The 21,524-nt window shown below is 38.6% G+C and overlaps 1 protein-coding gene across 5 annotated transcripts; it reads left to right on the top strand.

The window, feature by feature from the left end:
• Nucleotides 1–108: 108 nt before the first annotated feature.
• On the top strand, nt 109–9,901 carry LOC124314739 (beta-arrestin-2-like). Of its 5 annotated transcripts, none has more exons than XM_046780079.1 (13): nt 137–246; nt 1,220–1,401; nt 4,677–4,893; nt 5,597–5,627; nt 5,888–5,948; nt 6,390–6,580; nt 7,358–7,536; nt 7,645–7,865; nt 8,249–8,321; nt 8,529–8,675; nt 8,747–8,833; nt 8,901–9,053; nt 9,229–9,901. In XM_046780079.1, exons 3-13 carry the CDS (start codon nt 4,862–4,864, stop codon nt 9,314–9,316), a joined length of 1,263 nt encoding a protein of 420 aa, XP_046636035.1. In that variant the 5' UTR covers nt 137–246; nt 1,220–1,401; nt 4,677–4,861; the 3' UTR covers nt 9,317–9,901. The 5 variants fall into 5 exon arrangements, with proteins under 5 accessions (XP_046636033.1, XP_046636038.1, XP_046636035.1 ...); XM_046780078.1 differs by having other exon boundaries at nt 1,220–1,384; XM_046780077.1 differs by lacking the exon at nt 1,220–1,401 and having other exon boundaries at nt 109–246.
• Nucleotides 9,902–21,524: the final 11,623 nt, after the last annotated feature.

Below are 21,524 nucleotides of genomic sequence, written 5' to 3' on the forward strand. Positions count from 1 at the left end.
TAAATTAATTTCTCAACTACACATAGTAGATAATTGGGAAAAAAATCATCAAGCAAAAGTTTTTTTTAAACAATTTAGTTGAAACCGCAGTCAGCCAAGCGTATTTACAAGAAAGTGGCAACGTCGAATAATGGAGAGCATTGTATTCTAGACAAGAAACTTCAGTGTGTTTACCGTGAGTTAACAGTGTTATTTGGCTCTTCAACTCTTGGTCCGGTATCAGTTTTGCTGGATTCTTTTTTATAGGTACACAATCAATTTTAAGTTATTTTTGTTCCCCAACAATTGAAAATATTCTTCTGTATCCTTATAACGAGAGACGTGCGATCCAATTCTAGATTTTTCTTTTCTCTGCAAGAGTGCAAGAGCTAGAGACGTCGAATTTAGTCTGCAGTGTTCTGTTCAATTAAAGTTTATCTTTTTTTCCACTGATAGTCAATTGCGGAGCAGTTTTTCTTATGAGTCATATAGTTTGTTTATTTCAGACAAAATCTGTATAGTAAAATCATCAGCACTTCGAAATTAGGATCGCTAGACAATAAGAGACACATGAACACAAAACCACAGCTGCTCCTTTTTGTTGTGGTGAAAGTTTTCAAATAGATCTGTGCTAAGGGTGCTATTGTTTTTTTTAAATTTGTGAATTGAGTACAAATCGAGTGTCAACAGTTTGCCATTGGAATGTTTGCACAGTTTCCATGTGTTCCATGTTTGTTTGAGCTTTAACATTATCAACTTTCATTCTTTATAGGTATGTGATATTTAAAGCATTTCATGTGAGCTTTATCTATTGCTTTTTAATAAATGGCAAATCAGAATGTTGTTGCCCCAAATTCATTAGCTCTTATTTCCATAATAGATAAGTTGTTTCCCTTATCTTATACGCGTAGGTTACGCCTGTCAACCTTGTCTTAGCTCTCTGGCGACGGACAAAGTGATAAGCTTACATCCGGTAACTGCATTCCATACGTTCTCTTCAATTTCTTTTTTGGCATTAGCTTCCTTTTGCGATCGCAGATGGGAACAGAGTAGGAGCCAGCTCTAATAAGATCTTGAGAGCAAAAATGAACGATGGTTTTCCCCTCTTCTTTGATTACTATTATCTTTAAGCGAAAACTGGCCTGTACCAAGTTAAGAAAAAGGCGGGTGAAATACTCGAAGTCCATTGACCCGTTCACGCTAAGGGCTTGCTAATTCTAAACTTTATTTTTTTTAATAGTTGAAATGAAATCGAGTGAAAACGAAGGAAAAGTGGAAGGAGATAACAAAAGAAGGAAATGACGAATCATCATTTCCGGTTGCGGTCGTTTGAAGAAGAGGGTAGGCCCATCCGTCGTTTCCTGTTTTGAGACGCAAGCTCCCCAGAACATCAATTGCGGTTTCGGTAATTTTTCCTCTGCTGTAAGTTGATCCCAAGGCCTATTGTTTGCCTCAGAATACCACTCAGTCTATCTGGGTGAAGGCTCGATGAATCTGGACCCAATGAGAAAGAAGGGATGGAGCTCTCAACAGATTTGTGGGAGAGATGGAATTAAGCATCATCGCCTTACGCAAAAAAATGCTGTTTCATGAAACTTTAATAGAAACGTAGAGCTAAAGGATGTTTGAATTTCAAACTATCCTGGTTCAAAAATGAAACTACCTCGTTAGTCGCACATCGCGTTTCCTCAACATTCAGAACATGGGTGCGTGAAAGAAACGTAAAGAAAAGAAAAGATTTTTGTGTGTAGTTAAGTACTCCTACTTCAACAGCTCGTGTTTTTAGTTTTTTTTCAACCCCTCTTAGTGATGACGACCAATGCGCAGATGTCCGTCCTAATTTTGCTTCTTGACGCCAAAGAGAAGGCAGTATCTGACGATGGAATCAACGCATCTCTTTGGATTCTATTTCCTTTCCTGAGGAAGACGCTCGTTGTCCGTTCCATTGGACATATTAACACTTTCGTGTGTCCCGGAAGTCAGTACGAATTTCGTCTTCGTTCTGCTTCATCGTTGACATTCAGTCAGTCAGTCCATCCCTCTCAGATAGACTGTGCCAACCTTTAATAATAGCTCAGTATTGTGTATCAATAATCTGTCTCCCGGAGCTGTCTGTCTGCAGTGTTGGCTTCTCACTGCAACTCTCTAGGGTCTCGACGTATTGATCTGTAACGCGGGCTCGTTCTCGTCTCTTATCTCGCGAGCTCGCTCTCTCCTTCTTTCTGCCTTCATTCGCCCTCTCTCTTATTTCTCTTCGTTTCCCTCTTTCGTGCCCTTCTAATCAATTTTTTCGGGGCACCTGTTCCTCTCTTTACACGTTTAGATTTCATACCGACGTTGCCTTATTCAACGTATCGATCCTTATCGTTCTTTGTGGGTGTGATTCTGTCTCAATGACTAACTAATTTCTTCATTAGGGAATTGGATACTTTTATGGAGGTAGTATTTAATCTGAATTGGTTCTACTTCGATGGAAGCTCAAAACTTTTTATTCCACTGAAGTCTCCGCCAGTCGACTAATTACACTGGCCCTCATTTAGTTGCCTTTCCGCCGAATGACGGCGAAAAGCTTTGTTCTCTCGAATATCTTGCATTGATCGTCCTTAGCGAGACCGCTGTCGATTTCTTTGTGCTCCAGCTATCAATCAGTCTTTTATATGTATATTTTATTCGTTGCGCCCGAAGCGTAGAATTTGAGTGAGTGCTATGGGTATTTTGTTCTTGCAAAGAGCCTCAAGTTTTGGAGGCAATCGTAACTTCCGTTCGGCCGAGTCCCTTGACGCTCTTTCTTTCTCTGTGCTCCGCACCCTTCCAACGCGCACAAGCTGCCGTTTTCTTTCACTCGCTACTACATCCGTCCACCCGCCCAATGTTTTCCGTTCTTGGCAACCCACTCCCGTTTGAAGATTTGTTTGGATTTCGCTCTGGGGAGCGGACGAAAGTCTAGCAAGAATATCCAAGTGCTGAAATAGGAGTTTTTTTTTTTCTGTTCACTAGCTCAAAGCGGAGTAAAAACATTTCGAAATGATTTCGCCCAAATGGTTATGGACATTTCCAGTAATTGATAACAATCAGTGCTTTACTGCTCCTACTGTATTGACAAGATCGTGCTATTCGCGATGGTGTAGAGTGTGCGTGGGCCGTTGTTCCCTTGATTTTGCTTTAGTTCCATGGCTATTGAAATTGAGACTGACCCAACGAGCTGTTTTCAAAACAAGAGAACTCGCCTTCCTCAGACTTCCTCGTTTTGACTTTCTACCTGAAATTCAGAAGACTCCGTTGTTGTAGTCGTTCTTGTCATAGGGTAATTGGTTGTCAGAGTAATACTGGACTCAATCTCGTCTGTCTCCATAATCAATTTGCTTCCCCGTATAAAAAGAAAGGTTCTTCCATTCTTCTCTGCCAAGTTGTTATTAGAGTAGATTGGAAAGGGATCCTAGTTGATGAAAATCGAGACAGCTATATCAATAAAATCCGCAGTTTATCCTTAACTTGATTGGTTTCTCGGCTCAAAGTCAGGGCGATTTCTGGGAATTTCAGCGTCGCCAGGTTTCTATATTAAAGTCTAGAAAGCCAAAGAGGAGGTCCGACGTCTATTGATGCGTCTGACGTCTCCGTCCAAGTTTTGATGACGCGTTATTAGTGAAGCGGAAGCGGAACTAATTCCGGCACTGGGTGATATGCGGTGCCTCAAAAGAATCGACCCCGTGAGATAACCATATAAACGAAATTATGCCCTTTGCTTGGCATTTCAACATCCACCAGTCCGATCTCAGATCTGCTTCGGCTGTTAGACATTGACAGTTTTTTTTCTCGTCATTTTAGGCAACGCAAATAACCCTTTTGCTTGTACGAGTAGCTAATGAGTCGTGTGTGATTTTTTTCTCCATTTTAGGCCTCCGTTTTATGCGTTGAATGGAAACTGGGGTGTATATTTATGTCGTCGGGGAAAAGTTGCTTCCCTGTTAAAATCCACTTGAGACTTTGGGTGTTTCTGATTGCAGTACCGACTCTGTTTCTCCCGATCCCCGTACGAAAGGCATTCCCAACCTATACCCACGTTCAACTTGAGACCGAGTGTTGTCTTACATGCATCTTTGGCGCATCCTCCGACCTTTGCTTTTTTGTTGAATCAATAATTCTCTTGAGATTGAGGACGGAATCGTTTTGTGATTTCAACTTCTGATTCACGTATTATTATTACTTGACAAAAGATGGACACATCTTTGGAATATTAAAGGATCTAGAACTTTTGACTGTGATGTTTCATGCTCATATCGAACCCACCTGAAAAGAGACCTGCTGGCTCAGATTCCACTTACAGTCCTGAATATCTTACAACCTGGTGGTATTAGTAGATCCATGGTGAATCGTCTAAAAGCTTTCTACTACCCACCCCTTGTTTGTCTGTAAATCCCGAAAGTAGTAATAGGAAAGTAGAAGAAATGAAAGGAGAAAAAAAAAACGGTCGGCGGCGCAGACTCGAGACGCGTTGCTGCTGTCGTGTCAAGTGGACTCGACAGTGTTGGTTGTGGGTTCGCGTCGGAAACTCTTATTTTCTCTTCGTCTCTGTCGTTCTATCCCACGACTCTTTATAGAGCTTTACAAGTTGTTGTTTTAAAAACTAATCTTGTCTTTTTTTTTATTTTATTCGTTTTATTTCTTGTTCCGGTCAACAACCTCTTTCCGGATTTCAGGAATACGACGAAAGCCACAGACCCTTCCAGTCCATTCATCGGTTGTTTTGTTGTTGTTTTCTTTTAGCTTGTTGTTATTTCTTTTCTTTTGGGGTTAGTTGTTGTTGTTTGTGTTTGTGGGGTTGTGTGTGTTTGTGTTTTGACTTTCAACCTCGCTGCACGACTCATGACACACCCCGGACAACATGGACGATAGTGGCAAACGACTTGGAACACGGCAAGTATTTTTAGCGCTTTTTCTTCTTTTGGTTAAATGCTCACTGTTTCTTTTTGATATGGACGAGAGGGATGTCATAATTCGAATATAGCTTGACGCCATGTTGGGCTGTTTCCGACTGATCGGCCGTCTGTACCGACCGTTCAGGAAAAGAAGTTTTTTTTTAAAGACTTTCGTCTGCTATGAGGAATTGTGTCGTATTTCTTATCGTTTTCAGTCGAGTGAAAGCGGAAAAGAAATCATTTTTTCACCCTTCGCTCTTTTTATTCGATTATGGTCTTTCCATCTGGAGACCAAATTCAATTAATAAATAATGGAAGTAAAAAAAAAAATCAAGTAAAATGACTGGATGTCTCAAGTGCTGTTGGTTCGACCTCAATGCAGTATATCGCTATTGAAGAAAGATGGCACTTGTCAGACCCATCTTTGGTCGGAGAAAGATTGGTTCTTTTTCAATCGAATTCTTGTGAAACGTCAGATGGAGCTCGTCTGATTAGATTTCGGTATTCTATCGTAAAACGAGTTTGCTCACTGTTCTTCAAAACATACCGTCGATATATTCCAAAGCATACATGAATAATTGATTATTAAAGTACTTTTCCTCTTGTTACTTTTCCGTTATCAAACCCAACCTTGCCAAGGTTGTGCTTAACTGTACACATTGTGACTCTCCATTTATTCCTGTATTGTTTCTGTTTGACAGGGTATTCAAGAAGAGCTCCCCGAACGGCAAGGTATACATTAGAGCTTTTCAATTTTATATGAAATGACTAATTCAGATAACTCTTAATCAACTCGTCAGTGAATAGTGGCAGCGTCTCAAAAAACCTTTGCCTTCGTTTTATTCCTTCCGTGTTACTCTTGAGAATCCTCTAAACTTTTAAGTGTATTTCCTGTCTCGTCGGCTTTCTGGATGCTTGCATGTTTGTTTCAACTCGAGGCGCGAGCACAACAAAACTCGTAGTATTGATTCTATGTTTTTCATACTTTTCAGATCACAGTGTACTTGGGGAAAAGGGATTTCGTCGACCATGTCAGTCACGTGGAGCCTATAGGTCAGTTCACGTACATGATATTTCTCATTTTTCTTTGTCTAAGTTTGAACAATAATAAGCACATGCTCTCCGCTAGTCTTCCCCCTTTCTTCCATGATCCTATGCGGAGCACTCTTGTAGCTTTATTTGAAGATAAACGCGTAACGTTTCCTATAGAAAATGTCGGTCTTGGAAATAAAACCCGACTAGTCAAAACCGTCATTTCATTGATTTTCTCAATGGAATCTAGATTGGGATGCAATTCTAAGTTAACATATTATTTGACTTTAAGTTTTCCTGGCAGGATGAGGTTTGGTTAACCTCGCCCGTTCTTGTTTCCACAATACCGAAAGTTTTCTATGTCTGTTTTCTCATGGAAAAGCAACGTGTTGTCGACTGAGCTCATTGATTTTTCTATCCTACCTTGGCCAACGTTTCCTATGTTTGTTTCAATTTCTACAGATGGCGTAGTTTTGGTGGATTCAGATTACATCAAAGATCGGAAAGTTTTCGGCCACGTCTTAGCCGCATTCCGCTATGGACGCGAAGATCTGGACGTTCTCGGACTTACATTCCGCAAAGACTTGTACCTGGCTTCATCACAAATCTTTCCACTCGAGCCGACCAATAAGCGTCCACCAACCAGATTGCAGGTAGGCATGTTAAACTTGATCCAGTTTTTATTCCCAATTTTCATGGGTATGGTGCGCGTACGACATCTGATTGACCGCCGCTTGCGTTACAGAGGAATATGAGCGAAAAGAATCAAATATCTCCTACGGTTTCCTTGTTCTATCGAAGCCAACTACCACCCATTTATGATCACATTTCACATTGGATCGAAGCCAAGAAAACTTGTTAGTCCCTTCCTCCCGGCTCCCTTTTCTTACCATCGATCCGTAAACACATGACTGGTCTAAAATTCACAGTGATATACCATCTAGAGTAGCATTTACAGAATCGACTTCGGCCTTTTATCGATCGTCCCGTGCCGTCTGAACAATCAAAAAGTCCAGAACAGAGCCAATATTTCAAGGGAGAGACGCAGATGGTCACCAGTGGCTCATTAAAACGTTGGTATTGGATGAGTAAATATACATCATCCTGCAACCTGCATGAACTTTCCAGATGTCATTTCGGCTAATCTAACACCAAGCCGTGTCGTTTGACAGCCGGACGGTTGCCATATTACTCAAAACTCCTTACGGGAAAGAGGAAATGTCAGGGAATGACATCGTTATCGATCGGCAGTGCAACTGCCATTAGCAGTTTCCTAATCGGATTTAGAACCAATCGAATTTATGTTGTTGCTCTGGGCATAGATTGCTCCGGTTTCTGAGTGTCCTTCCAATCCATAATATATGACTTCGAGTGAACGGTGAAATAATTCGATTGTAACGAATGTATCGTCTCGTCTACTTTTTTTTCAGGAGAGACTGCTCAAGAAACTCGGGCCTAATGCCTATCCATTTTTTTTTGAATTGCCGCCCCATTGCCCTGCTTCTGTCACTTTGCAGCCAGCGCCTGGCGATATGGGCAAACCATGCGGAGTTGATTACGAGCTCAAGTGTTTCGTCGGTGAAACACACGAGGACAAACCACACAAGAGGTACGTTTAAGAAAAGAATAGACTGCCATTCAACGCTGTGCGTCAAAAGTAATAATATATGATGGTTACGGTAATCGATTGTTTTTTTGTTTTATCACCTGTTTACAGGAACTCTGTTCGCCTGGCCATCCGAAAGATCATGTATGCTCCAAGTAAACAGGGAGAACAGCCATCAGTGGAAGTGAGCAAAGAGTTCATGATGAGTCCCAACAAGTTGCACCTGGAAGCGTCTCTTGATAAGGAACTGTATTACCATGGCGAGACGGTCGCTATCAACGTTCACATACAAAACAATTCAAACAAAAGTGTCAAAAAAGTGAAAGTTTCTGGTAAGTCATCCATTTTTTTCTTCTTCGTGATATCTTCTCTTTATAAAGTTGTTGATGATTTCCCAAAGTTTATACTGCCATTTTCCTTTAAAATTCCAATTATTATTTTCATAAGAATTTGGACGATGAAATGAAATCCCGTAAGTATGGTAGCATTGCATTCATAATTGCATTACGTTGGTGCCAAAAAATGATTGGTGGGAGCTCCCAAAACCCAGACAGAAATTGTGATGAGGATGTTGCTTGTAAATAGTGTGACGAGAGCAACGTGTTGCCACTGCCCCCGTGCGCCTCTTATGAGCTGATGTTGTGGCCCACTCTTTCTATTCGCCGGCGGTTCTAAGGATATAGTGTATTGATTTTTCTTTCCTCCTTTTGTCTAGTTCGCCAGTTTGCAGATATATGCCTTTTCTCTACGGCGCAGTACAAATGCACGGTTGCCGAATTGGAGAGCGAGTAAGTCCCTGCATATTTTTTTCCTCTTTTGTTGAAGGGCGGGAAATTATTTTTCATATTTGGTTTCCCTTCTGTGAACCTTATTAGAAATGTTATTGGTTCGACATAGTGACTTGAGGATAAATTGGTGGGCTAATAAAACCTTGTGAATAGAATCAAATCTAATACAAAGAAAATAATTTTCCATGTTATTCTTGCTTGTTATTGCAGGGAGAGTTGCCCGGTGGGACCCGGATTCACTTTGTCTAAAATCTACTACCTAACGCCTCTCTTAGCCAACAATAAAGACAAACGGGGACTGGCGCTGGATGGACAATTGAAGCATGAAGACACAAATTTGGCATCTTCTACTATGTCAGTATAACAAACAATTGTTCTTTGCCATTATTAGAAAAATTGTTTCATATGTTTGATTTTTATTTCAGATTGACAGAGCCAGTGCAAAAAGAAAATCTAGGAATTATCGTGCAGTACAAAGTGAAAGTTAAACTATGCCTTGGAGCTTTGGGCGGGTAAAGTTATACTCAAACCCTTTCTGGTTCAATTGTGTGACTACGTTTGCGTTCTTTTGTTCTTCAGGGATTTGGTTGCAGAGCTACCGTTTATTTTAATGCATTCGAAACCACCAGAAGATAGTCCCCCGCCGAGTCGTCCTCCAACAGCCGTGGCGAGTCCAAAAAAAGATCCAAGTGACTGTGTACCAGTGGATACTAACCTGATTCAACTTGACGCGTAATTTTTTTTTCTTAAACATTTATGTATCATAATTCATATTTTGGTTATGCTCCCAAAATGTCTATCATTCCTCTTTCATTTCCAAAACGTCATGTGAAACAGAATAGTCTATAGTCGACGACGCTCTATCAACAAATAATTCTTCTCTTTTGCTTCTTTATTTGCCGTTTAGTGAAGTGACGACTCATATGGAACAGGACGACGACATCGTTTTCGAAGATTTTGCCCGGCTGAGACTGAAAGGTGAAACGGAAGCATGAGGAAATTAATTCATGTTTTGAACACATTTGGCAGATAAAGGGCGTGCTGATATTTTACATGAAAAGACAAAAAAGATGATGGAGGTTCAAGCTTGACTTTTCGCTCATCTATAAAATATTTTTCTCCCTATTTTTCATCTTTCTACACCTGATTATATTCTTTGGGGGGAAAGGGTGAGATCGTCGCTCCTGTTGGCTGACTTTAAGATTTCTGTTGTAGAAAAAAGCCGTCTGCTTGTGAATTAAGCCTCTGATTTATTTGAATTCATTCCCGCTTTTTCAAATATCATATCCGACATTTTGTAGTGTTGTAGACTAGTAGTAGGTAGGTGAATTCTGCTCCAACAGTAACAACAAAGAAATGGATTTCTAATTATGTTGAAAATGGCGCTCTCTGTTACTTCTTCCTTTAAAAATTTATTTTCCATTATGCTCCTTTTGATATTTTTATCAGTTTTAAAAACAATTTTCACTAGCAGCAGGGTATGCTTTAGAATTTACAGGTTATTCTAGTCATTTGACGTTCGAGGACTATGAACTCATGCCAATCAACTCATTTTAATTGATGCGTCTGTTGTGTGACCCCCCCCCCCCCCCAAAAAAAAAAAAAAAAAACAAAAACAGATCGTTTGCTTATCCGTATATTGAACTACGCTATTGAATGTATCGCGTTTATGTATGTATCTATTTACAAAGTTAAAACATTTCCCGTCTTAAGCCGAGATAAGATCCACTCACGCCACAGGTACTTGGTAAAAAAACGCTAAGAGAACTGTCCGCAAAGTTTGATACTTGATACTTGCTTCCGCAAGCCTTTTTAATATTGGTATCGCTGAAATTTCATGTGTAACATATTATTAGAGTTTTTGATTTACCGGGCGGAAAGGATTACTAACCAGAAAAACGTATCTGTATCAAACAGTCTTATTCTTGAATCAAGTTCTTCAGTCTCTCTTCTTCGTATCTTTTCGAAAGGTTTGACCAAACATCCGAGACTTTCTTGTTTTATTTCGTTGTTTGTTCTGTCAACCCTTTTTGTAGCCATCTAAATATCCGATTAATTTAAATATGATTTACTGCCGAGATTTTCTCATGCCCACCCACACAATAGTACCCGAATAAACTAAACCGTCAAAACTGACTGTATCGATGTTTCTGCCCCTCAATTTTTCTTTAAGAATTTGTACTTTTATCACGATGAACTATGTCTGTAAAAATAAGAATTTTGTGGTGAATAAAATTCACCCTATTTATCTTGGCCAATGTTTAATCCTTGTTTTTTATTGCCCGAAGGATTATCCAATACGAGGGGGCGCCAACTCAAAAAAGTAAAAAAAGAGTTTTTCTTTTTAGGCCTAAGTTTTTTGTTGTTCTCTAGCTTTTCGCGCCATTCACCAAAAGTGGACAAAGTTGTTTTCTTTTTACAAAGGTTTTTTTCTTTTGACCAAGGTTTTTGTCTTTTGCTCTATGTTTTTAACTTTTTTAACTTTTTGGTCGAAAAAAAAAACTTTTTGTCTTTTTGTTTAGCCGGAGGCGGAATAAAAGCGGGGTTGTCAGAACAGTATATTACTGAAATTTACAAAATCGGGACAGCTGAGCTGACTAACGGCTGTTTGATCCAACATTAGACAATGCTGCATTATCGTTCCCGGCTTTCAAAAATTTTCTTTCAGTATCTCTAGAGTGTTATTTTTTTCGCTGATTGTCGACACGGGACTTGCTGTGACTTTGCGTGTTGGATCTGCGCAACGTTGACTCGGTATTGTTTCTTGGGGCTCAGGGGTAATTTTATGACATCTCTGAAGATGATTGCAAAAGAGGCTTTTTTCACCCTCCGTTGTCATCAACATGACTTTTTATGATCACGTTGCATTTTAAAGACTTGATTGTGCTATTTTCAGATATCACTTCACAGTCACCCATAACAAATGTTATTTGTTTCTCAGCAATAAGCTTCTTGTTCATGAACCATTTCATAAGGTAATCATGGAGGGTTTTACCTTTCCTAGTTAGGGAAACGAGAGCGGCAGAGTTCTCAGTTTCATTTATAGTTGAGGCTGTAGTAGCAGGATCTTTAGTCGTTGTGGTTGAGGCTGAAGCAACACACTCTACCTCATCCGAAACTGCCAATTTCTCACCGGCCAAACGCACATAGTCAAAACGGGGTCTCTTTATAAGCGAACCAGTAGTGTTGGCCGAGGTCTTACGCTTTTCTGTCTGGCGAAGAAAGGTGTACTGTTTAGAGTACTCAAGTAAAATATGTTTTGCCATATTAATGACATCGTTCAGCATTAGTTTCTCACCAAAAGAGAATTTGAATGTTGATGGAGCACTCGCAAATTCATCACCTAACAACACAAGCTTTTCTTCTTCGTTTTTTAAAACGCCCTGGCTCACTCACCGATTCCCGAATGGCTTCTTGTAAGCCAACTAATTTGTCTGGTGAATCAAGTTGATAAATAGATCTTAGACTATCGACATCAACTTAGCTTTTAATAACGACACTATTCTGGGAGATATGTTTACATCATATCGCCGTAAAAGCTGAAAAGGGCACTGTATTTTATCCATGATTAGAATAGCATACGCGCACAACATCGACAGGTGTGAAACAAAATGTAAATAAGTTCATTTTGAATGTGGCGCGCGGTGGCGCTAGGATCGAAATCGCCTTTGGCTTCATTATGTTTTTAACATTTTCACCAAAGAAAAAAACTTTTAACCCAAAGTAAATTTCTTTTCCTCTTTTTTGTAGAAAAAAAATTACCTTCCCTCTTTCTTTGTCACTTTACCCGTTTGCTATTTCCTTTTTTGCCCTCTCCCCCCAAAAAATTTCTTTTGTCACCTAACCTTCACTTTTTTTGTCTTTTTTGTTTGACTTTTTTGAGTTGGCGCCCCCTCGATCCAATATGTTAAAAATCGGTTGAAACAACCGAACTTGAACATAAAGACACACATAACTTATGACATTCGTTCGCGATTAAGAAATCAACAATATCAATCGACATCTATAGTGTTCACAATCGACAATAATTTGTGTTTTATTAAGCAAGACGCAGCTCTTTATTTTAAAACCAACCACATCTTCCTAGCTTAAACCGCCAAAGTAGCCCTTTTTCCACAAAACTCTACGGGGTGTTCCCAAACTTAGGGCTCGGCCTAAAAACTACTCTTCCCCTGATTGAAAATAATAAAAAAAATTGCTTAATCGTAACCCTGTTTCGTTCACACTACAGCCTTTTTGAGCGTTTTACGTTTTGTTTAACCAACGGTTTTTCACACCGGAAAGCCAGTTGCCTTCTACGTTAAGGTTGCTTAAACCGAAAATAAGTTATACGCGGTTATACGTTTCACGTTGTGAAACGCTGTAGTGTGTACGATGCTTAATGACTACGTAAAAAAAAATTTCGTCGCTTTCCAACGAAAATTGCATTTTTGGGAGCGCCGAGAAAATCGCTTTATTCCATAAGGTTCTCTTGCGCCTTCCAAACTTCAGGTAGGTAGGAGAGACTGAAGTAACGCGGAACTGTTTTCGTTTTTCTCCCATATCTCCCAATTTAACCACCATATTCTATTTTTTTTTTACATTTTTATGTATTTCACATGTAAAGGTACCCCCCATATTTTTATTTAATTTTAGAGTAAACCATTTACCCGTAGGAGACCGCTAAAGTTTTCAAAAATTTGTGGGAGGAGCCTATTTTGAGGGGTAAGTGAGAACACTAGAGTGGGTAGGGTAAACGTTTGCTCTATCAGCATTAAAACTTTTAAAAAAAGGTATTTTTCATGTTGAATCAGTGTAGAATACTCTATTTTACAATAATTATAAGAAGAAACTCAGTAGGGGAGACCGGGGCTATGTGGGACACGGGGCTAAAATGTACAGGGCAATTTTTATATGTACAATTTGTCTTAAAATTACGAAATACATACAGCGTATGTTAAATGATGTTTTATTTATAATATTAAGTTTTTTTTCTGAATTTCCGATTTTTTGTCGAGTTTTTGTCGTAATATTTTTTTTTATATTTTTATAGAACCTAGATAGCTGTTTGATAGGGTTTTTTTCCTAGTTTAAGATAATATTAATATTTTATAAAAAATGAGTTCCTAAGTATGATATATTTTAGTTTATTTGATGTTGTTTGGGTTCGGGTTAAACGGGACATGGAAAACGGGGTAAAACAGGTATTGCCAGATCAACGTTATTTCCAGAAAAACGCCCCCTGGCAACAACAACAAAGGAAAAATTATCAAAAAGACTTTTTTGATATTATCTCCACTTCTACTTTACAAAATAAATAAAAAGACAGCACTTCTGAAAGGGAAATGAATTTCCTTTTCAGCAGTGCATTATTTAATAAATATAATTAAGCCGTTGCAGAGAAAATTGATGTTCCATTTTTCCCCCGGCTCTGTTCCGTTTAACCCAAATTTTTTTGTTTTTCGGCATTTTTTCATGTTGGCATTTCATCATATAACTATTGAATGATTCAACGAAAAAAATTAAAAAAATAACCTAATGTTAATAAATGCCAGGGAATCACCCCTATACTTTTATTTTTTCATAATTCTAAGTTTTATTAAAATGGCAGCGAAAAGAAAAAAAATGTCCCACATAGCCCCGGTCTCCCCTACATGTGACAGGATGCATTGGTGTTGATGAAATACCAAAAAAAGTCCCAAACATCTAGCCTGAAATATTTCCAAATCGTGGTGGAGCCCTTTCCTTTCACATGTAATGGTATTTTTCGTGTTGAATCAGTGTAAAATTCATAACATGTGACAGGTTGCATTGGTGTTGAAGAAAAAACACAAAAACGTACCAAACATCTAGCCTGAAATATTTCCAAATCGTGGTGGAGACCTTTCCTATCACATGTAATGATATTTTTTATGTTGAATCAGTGTAGAATACTCTATTTTAAAATAATTATAAGATAAAACTCATTCTATGTGACAGGTTGCATTTGTGTTGAAGAAAAAACACAAAAACGTCCAAAACATCTAGCCTGAAATATTTCCAAATCGTAGTGGACACCTTTCCTTTCGCATGTAATGGTATTTTTCATGTTGAATCAGTATAGAATACTCTATTTTACAATAATTAGAAGAGAAAACTCATAACATATGACAGGTTGCATTGGTACTGAAAAACAAAAAAGTCCCAAAGTTCTAGCCTTAAATAATTCCAAATCGTGGTGGAGACCTTTCCTATCACATGTAATGGTATTTTTCGTGTTGAATCAGTGTAAAATACTCTGTTTTACAATAATTATGAGAGAAAATTCATTTCATGTGACAGGTTACATTGGTGTTGAAGAAATACAAAAAAAATCGTTCCAAACATCTAGCCTGAAATATTTCCAAATCGTGTTGGAGAACTTTCTTATCACATGTTATGGTATTTTTGATGTTGAATCAGTGTAGAATACTCCATTTTACAATAATTAGAAGAGAAAACTCATTACATGTAACAGATTATATTGGTGTTGAAGAAAAAACCAAAAAACGTCCCAAAGTTCTTGCCTGAAATATTTCCAAATCGTGGTGGAGACCTTTCCTATCAAATGAAATGGTATTTTTCATGTTGAATCAGTGAAGAATACCCTATTTTACAACAATTGTAAGAGAAAACTCATTACATGTGACAGGTTGCATTGGTGTTGAAGAAATACCAGGCTCAGGCTCAGGCTCAGGCTCAGGCTCAGGCTCAGGCTCAGGCTCAGGCTCAGGCTCAGGCTCAGGCTCAGGCTCAGGCTCAGGCTCAGGCTCAGGCTCAGGCTCAGGCTCAGGCTCAGGCTCAGGCTCAGGCTCAGGCTCAGGCTCAGGCTCAGGCTCAGGCTCAGGCTCAGGCTCAGGCTCAGGCTCAGGCTCAGGCTCAGGCTCAGGCTCAGGCTCAGGCTCAGGCTCAGGCTCAGGCTCAGGCTCAGGCTCAGGCTCAGGCTCAGGCTCAGGCTCAGGCTCAGGCTCAGGCTCAGGCTCAGGCTCAGGCTCAGGCTCAGGCTCAGGCTCAGGCTCAGGCTCAGGCTCAGGCTCAGGCTCAGGCTCAGGCTCAGGCTCAGGCTCAGGCTCAGGCTCAGGCTCAGGCTCAGGCTCAGGCTCAGGCTCAGGCTCAGGCTCAGGCTCAGGCTCAGGCTCAGGCTCAGGCTCAGGCTCAGGCTCAGGCTCAGGCTCAGGCTCAGGCTCAGGCTCAGGCTCAGGCTCAGGCTCAGGCTCAGGCTCAGGCTCAGGCTCAGGCTCAGGCTCAGGCTCAGGCTCAGGCTCAGGCTCAGGCTCAGGCTCAGGCTCAGGCTCAGGCTCAGGCTCAGGCTCAGGCTCAGGCTCAGGCTCAGGCTCAGGCTCAGGCTCAGGCTCAGGCTCAGGCTCAGGCTCAGGCTCAGGCTCAGGCTCAGGCTCAGGCTAAGGCTAAGGCAAATACAAATGACGTTATTAACAAAAGTTACAGGGATATTTAATAAACAAACACGTAGGAAATCCAGTCGGGGGGAAATCGCATTTTGTCGGAGTAAATTCGGGAACTGTCGGGGTAAAATCGACCTCTGTCGGAGTTTTGTCGAGGTCTTGTCGACTTTAAGTTTTGTCGGGTGGATATACCCTTGCCATTATTACCACTCATTTGAAGGTTTTGAATTTGAATTTTTGTTTGGGTAACGCGGATTTCGACCGTGGCACACTCCGAAAGTATTGAAATCGTAACACGAAAATGTCAACAATAAATGATGAAAGTAGATTTTCAAACATGAATAACTATTTAAATCCTATAGGGTAATAGAATATTAGCCTCTCTACGTATTATGGACACTCATTTGAACGATTTAAAGTTGAATTTTCGTTTGGGTTACGCGGATTTCGACCGTGGCACACTCCGAAAGTATTGAAATCGTAACACGAAAATGTCAACAAAAAATGATGAAAGTAGATTTTCAAACATAAAAAACTTTTGAAATCCTATAGGGTAATGGAATATTGGCCTCTCTACGTATTATGGACACTCCCTTGAAGGTTTTAAAGTTGAATTTTGGTTTGGGTAACGCGGATTTTGACCGTGGCACTCTCCGAAAGTATTGAAATCGTAACACGAAAATGTCAACAAAAAATTTGAAAGTAGATTTTAAAACATGAATAACTTTTGAAATCCTATAGGGTAATGGAATATTTGCCCCTCTACGTATTATGGACACTCCCTTGAAGGTTTTAAAGTTGAATTTTCGTTTAGGTAACGCGGATTTCGACCGTGGCACACTCCGAAAGTATTGAAATCGTAACACGAAAATGTCAACAATAAATGATGAAAGTAGATTTTCAAACATGGATAACTTTTGAAATCCTATAGGGTAATGGAATATTGGCCTCTCTACGTATTAAAAACACTCCCTAGAAGGTTTTAAAGTTGAATTTTGGTTTGGGTAACGCGGATATCGACCGTGGCACACTCCGAAAGTATTGAAATCGTAACACGAAAATGTCAACAATAAATGTGAAAGTAGATTTTAAAACATGAATATCTTTTAAAATCCTATAGGGTAATGGAATATTGGCACTCTCTACGTATTATGGACACTCCGTTGAAGGTTTTAAAGTTAAATTTTTGTTTAGGTAACGCGGATTGCGACCGTGGCACACTCCGAAAGTATTGAAATCGTAACACGAAAATGTCAACAATAAATGTGAAAGTAGATTTTAAAACATGAATAACTTGTGAAATCCTATGGGGTAATGGAATATTGGCCTCTCTACGTATTATGGACACTCATTTGAAGGTTTTAAATTTCAATTTTCGTTTGGGTAACGCGGATTTCGACCGTGGCACACTCCGAAAGTATTGAAATCGTAACACGAAAATGTCAAAAAAAAATGATGAAAGTAGATTTTCAAACATAAAAAACTTTTGAAATCCTATAGGGTAATGGAATATTGGCCTCTCTACGTATTATGGACACTCCCTTGAAGGTTTTAAAGTTGAATATTTGTTTGGGTAACGCGGATTTCGACAATGGCACACTATGAAAATCTTGAAATCGTAACACGAAAATGTCAATAAAAAATGATGAAAGTAGATTTTCAAACATGAATAACTTTTGAAATCCTATAGGGTAATGGAATATTGGCCTCTCTACGTATTATTACCACTCATTTGAAGGTTTTAAAGTTGAATTTTCGTTTGGGTAACGCGGATTTCGACCGTGGCACACTCCGAAAGTATTGAAATCGTAACAAGAAAATGTCAACAATAAATAATGAAAGTAGATTTTCAAACATAAAAAACTTTTGAAATCCTATAGGGTAATGGAATATTGGCCTCTCTACGTATTATGGACACTCCCTTGAAGGTTTTAAAGTTGAATTTTGGTTTGGGTAACGCGGATTTTGACCGTGGCACTCTCCGAAAGTATTGAAATCGTAACACGAAAATGTCAACAAAAAATTTGAAAGTAGATTTTAAAACATGAATAACTTTTGAAATCCTATAGGGTAATGGAATATTTGCCCCTCTACGTATTATGGACACTCCCTTGAAGGTTTTAAAGTTGAATTTTCGTTTAGGTAACGCGGATTTCGACCGTGGCACACTCCGAAAGTATTGAAATCGTAACACGAAAATGTCAACAATAAATGATGAAAGTAGATTTTCAAACATAAAAAACTTTTGAAATCCAATAGGGTAATGGAATATTGGCCTCTCTACGTATTAAAAACACTCCCTAGAAGGTTTTAAAGTTGAATTTTGGTTTGGGTAACGCGGATATCGACCGTGGCACACTCCGAAAGTATTGAAATCGTAACACGAAAATGTCAAAAATAAATGTGAAAGTAGATTTTAAAACATGAATATCTTTTAAAATCCTATAGGGTAATGGAATATTGGCACTCTCTACGTATTATGGACACTCCGTTGAAGGTTTTAAAGTTAAATTTTTGTTTAGGTAACGCGGATTGCGACCGTGGCACACTCCGAAAGTATTGAAATCGTAACACGAAAATGTCAACAATAAATGTGAAAGTAGATTTTAAAACATGAATAACTTTTGAAATCCTATGGGGTAATGGAATATTGGCCTCTCTACGTATTATGGACACTCATTTGAAGGTTTTAAATTTCAATTTTCGTTTGGGTAACGCGGATTTCGACCGTGGCACACTCCGAAAGTATTGAAATCGTAACACGAAAATGTCAACAAAAAATGATGAAAGTAGATTTTCAAACATAAAAAACTTTTGAAATCCTATAGGGTAATGGAATATTGGCCTCTCTACGTATTATGGACACTCCCTTGAAGGTTTTAAAGTTGAATATTTGTTTGGGTAACGCGGATTTCGACAATGGCACACTATGAAAATCTTGAAATCGTAACACGAAAATGTCAATAAAAAATGATGAAAGTAGATTTTCAAACATGAATAACTTTTGAAATCCTATAGGGTAATGGAATATTGGCCTCTCTACGTATTATTACCACTCATTTGAAGGTTTTAAAGTTGAATTTTCGTTTGGGTAACGCGGATTTCGACCGTGGCACACTCCGAAAGTATTGAAATCGTAACAAGAAAATGTCAACAATAAATAATGAAAGTAGATTTTCAAACATAAAAAACTTTTGAAATCCTATAGGGTAATGGAATATTGGCCTCTCTACGTATTATGGACACTCCCTTGAAGGTATTAAAGTTGAATTTTGGTTTGGGTAACGCGGATTTTGACCGTGGCACTCTCCGAAAGTATTGAAATCGTAACACGAAAATGTCAACAAAAAATTTGAAAGTAGATTTTAAAACATGAATAACTTTTGAAATCCTATAGGGTAATGGAATATTTGCCCCTCTACGTATTATGGACACTCCCTTGAAGGTTTTAAAGTTGAATTTTCGTTTAGGTAACGCGGATTTCGACCGTGGCACACTCCGATAGTATTGAAATCGTAACACGAAAATGTCAACAATAAATGATGAAAGTAGATTTTCAAACATGGATAACTTTTGAAATCCTATAGGGTAATGGAATATTGGCCTCTCTACGTATTAAAAACACTCCCTAGAAGGTTTTAAAGTTGAATTTTGGTTTGGGTAACGCGGATATCGACCGTGGCACACTCCGAAAGTATTGAAATCGTAACACGAAAATGTCAACAATAAATGTGAAAGTAGATTTTAAAACATGAATATCTTTTAAAATCCTATAGGGTAATGGAATATTGGCACTCTCTACGTATTATGGACACTCCGTTGAAGGTTTTAAAGTTAAATTTTTGTTTAGGTAACGCGGATTGCGACCGTGGCACACTCCGAAAGTATTGAAATCGTAACACGAAAATGTCAACAATAAATGTGAAAGTAGATTTTAAAACATGAATAACTTTTGAAATCCTATGGGGTAATGGAATATTGGCCTCTCTACGTATTATGGACACTCATTTGAAGGTTTTAAATTTCAATTTTCGTTTGGGTAACGCGGATTTCGACCGTGGCACACTCCGAAAGTATTGAAATCGTAACACGAAAATGTCAACAAAAAATGATGAAAGTAGATTTTCAAACATAAAAAACTTTTGAAATCCTATAGGGTAATGGAATATTGGCCTCTCTACGTATTATGGACACTCCCTTGAAGGTTTTAAAGTTGAATATTTGTTTGGGTAACGCGGATTTCGACAATGGCACACTATGAAAATCTTGAAATCGTAACACGAAAATGTCAATAAAAAATGATGAAAGTAGATTTTCAAACATGAATAACTTTTGAAATCCTATAGGGTAATGGAATATTGGCCTCTCTACGTATTATTACCACTCATTTGAAGGTTTTAAAGTTGAATTTTCGTTTGGGTAACGCGGATTTCGACCGTGGCACACTCCGAAAGTATTGAAATCGTAACAAGAAAATGTCAACAATAAATAATGAAAGTAGATTTTCAAACATAAAAAACTTTTGAAATCCTATAGGGTAATGGAATATTGGCCTCTCTACGTATTATGGACACTCCCTTGAAGGTTTTAAAGTTGAATTTTGGTTTGGGTAACGCGGATTTTGACCGTGGCACTCTCCGAAAGTATTGAAATCGTAACACGAAAATGTCAACAAAAAATTTGAAAGTAGATTTTAAAACATGAATAACTTTTGAAATCCTATAGGGTAATGGAATATTTGCCCCTCTACGTATTATGGACACTCCCTTGAAGGTTTTAAAGTTGAATTTTCGTTTAGGTAACGCGGATTTCGACCGTGGCACACTCCGAAAGTATTGAAATCGTAACACGAAAATGTCAACAATAAATGATGAAAGTAGATTTTAAAACATGGATAACTTTTGAAATCCTATAGGGTAATGGAATATTGGCCTCTCTACGTATTAAAAACACTCCCTAGAAGGTTTTAAAGTTGAATTTTGGTTTGGGTAACGCGGATATCGACCGTGGCACACTCCGAAAGTATTGAAATCGTAACACGAAAATGTCAACAATAAATGTGAAAGTAGATTTTAAAACATGAATATCTTTTAAAATCCTATAGGGTAATGGAATATTGGCACTCTCTACGTATTATGGACACTCCGTTGAAGGTTTTAAAGTTAAATTTTTGTTTAGGTAACGCGGATTGCGACCGTGGCACACTCCGAAAGTATTGAAATCGTAACACGAAAATGTCAACAATAAATGTGAAAGTAGATTTTAAAACATGAATAACTTTTGAAATCCTATGGGGTAATGGAATATTGGCCTCTCTACGTATTATGGACACTCATTTGAAGGTTTTAAATTTCAATTTTCGTTTGGGTAACGCGGATTTCGACCGTGGCACACTCCGAAAGTATTGAAATCGTAACACGAAAATGTCAACAAAAAATGATGAAAGTAGATTTTCAAACATAAAAAACTTTTGAAATCCTATAGGGTAATGGAATATTGGCCTCTCTACGTATTATGGACACTCCCTTGAAGGTTTTAAAGTTGAATATTTGTTTGGGTAACGCGGATTTCGACAATGGCACACTATGAAAATCTTGAAATCGTAACACGAAAATGTCAATAAAAAATGATGAAAGTAGATTTTCAAACATGAATAACTTTTGAAATCCTATAGGGTAATGGAATATTGGCCTCTCTACGTATTATTACCACTCATTTGAAGGTTTTAAAGTTGAATTTTCGTTTGGGTAACGCGGATTTCGACCGTGGCACACTCCGAAAGTATTGAAATCGTAACAAGAAA

This window comes from Daphnia pulicaria, chromosome 10 (assembly GCF_021234035.1).
Source record: "Daphnia pulicaria isolate SC F1-1A chromosome 10, SC_F0-13Bv2, whole genome shotgun sequence".
NCBI lineage: Eukaryota > Metazoa > Arthropoda > Branchiopoda > Diplostraca > Daphniidae > Daphnia > Daphnia pulicaria.

Bases quoted from the DNA above. Each gene is read 5' to 3' on its own strand.
- LOC124314739 (XM_046780077.1), top strand. From the start codon at position 4,862: ATGGACGATAGTGGCAAACGACTTGGAACACG. The intron at 4,894-5,596 runs GCAAGTATTTTT...TCTGTTTGACAG, and splicing joins GGCAAACGACTTGGAACACG to GGTATTCAAGAAGAGCTCCC. The intron at 5,628-5,887 runs GTATACATTAGA...CATACTTTTCAG, and splicing joins AGAGCTCCCCGAACGGCAAG to ATCACAGTGTACTTGGGGAA.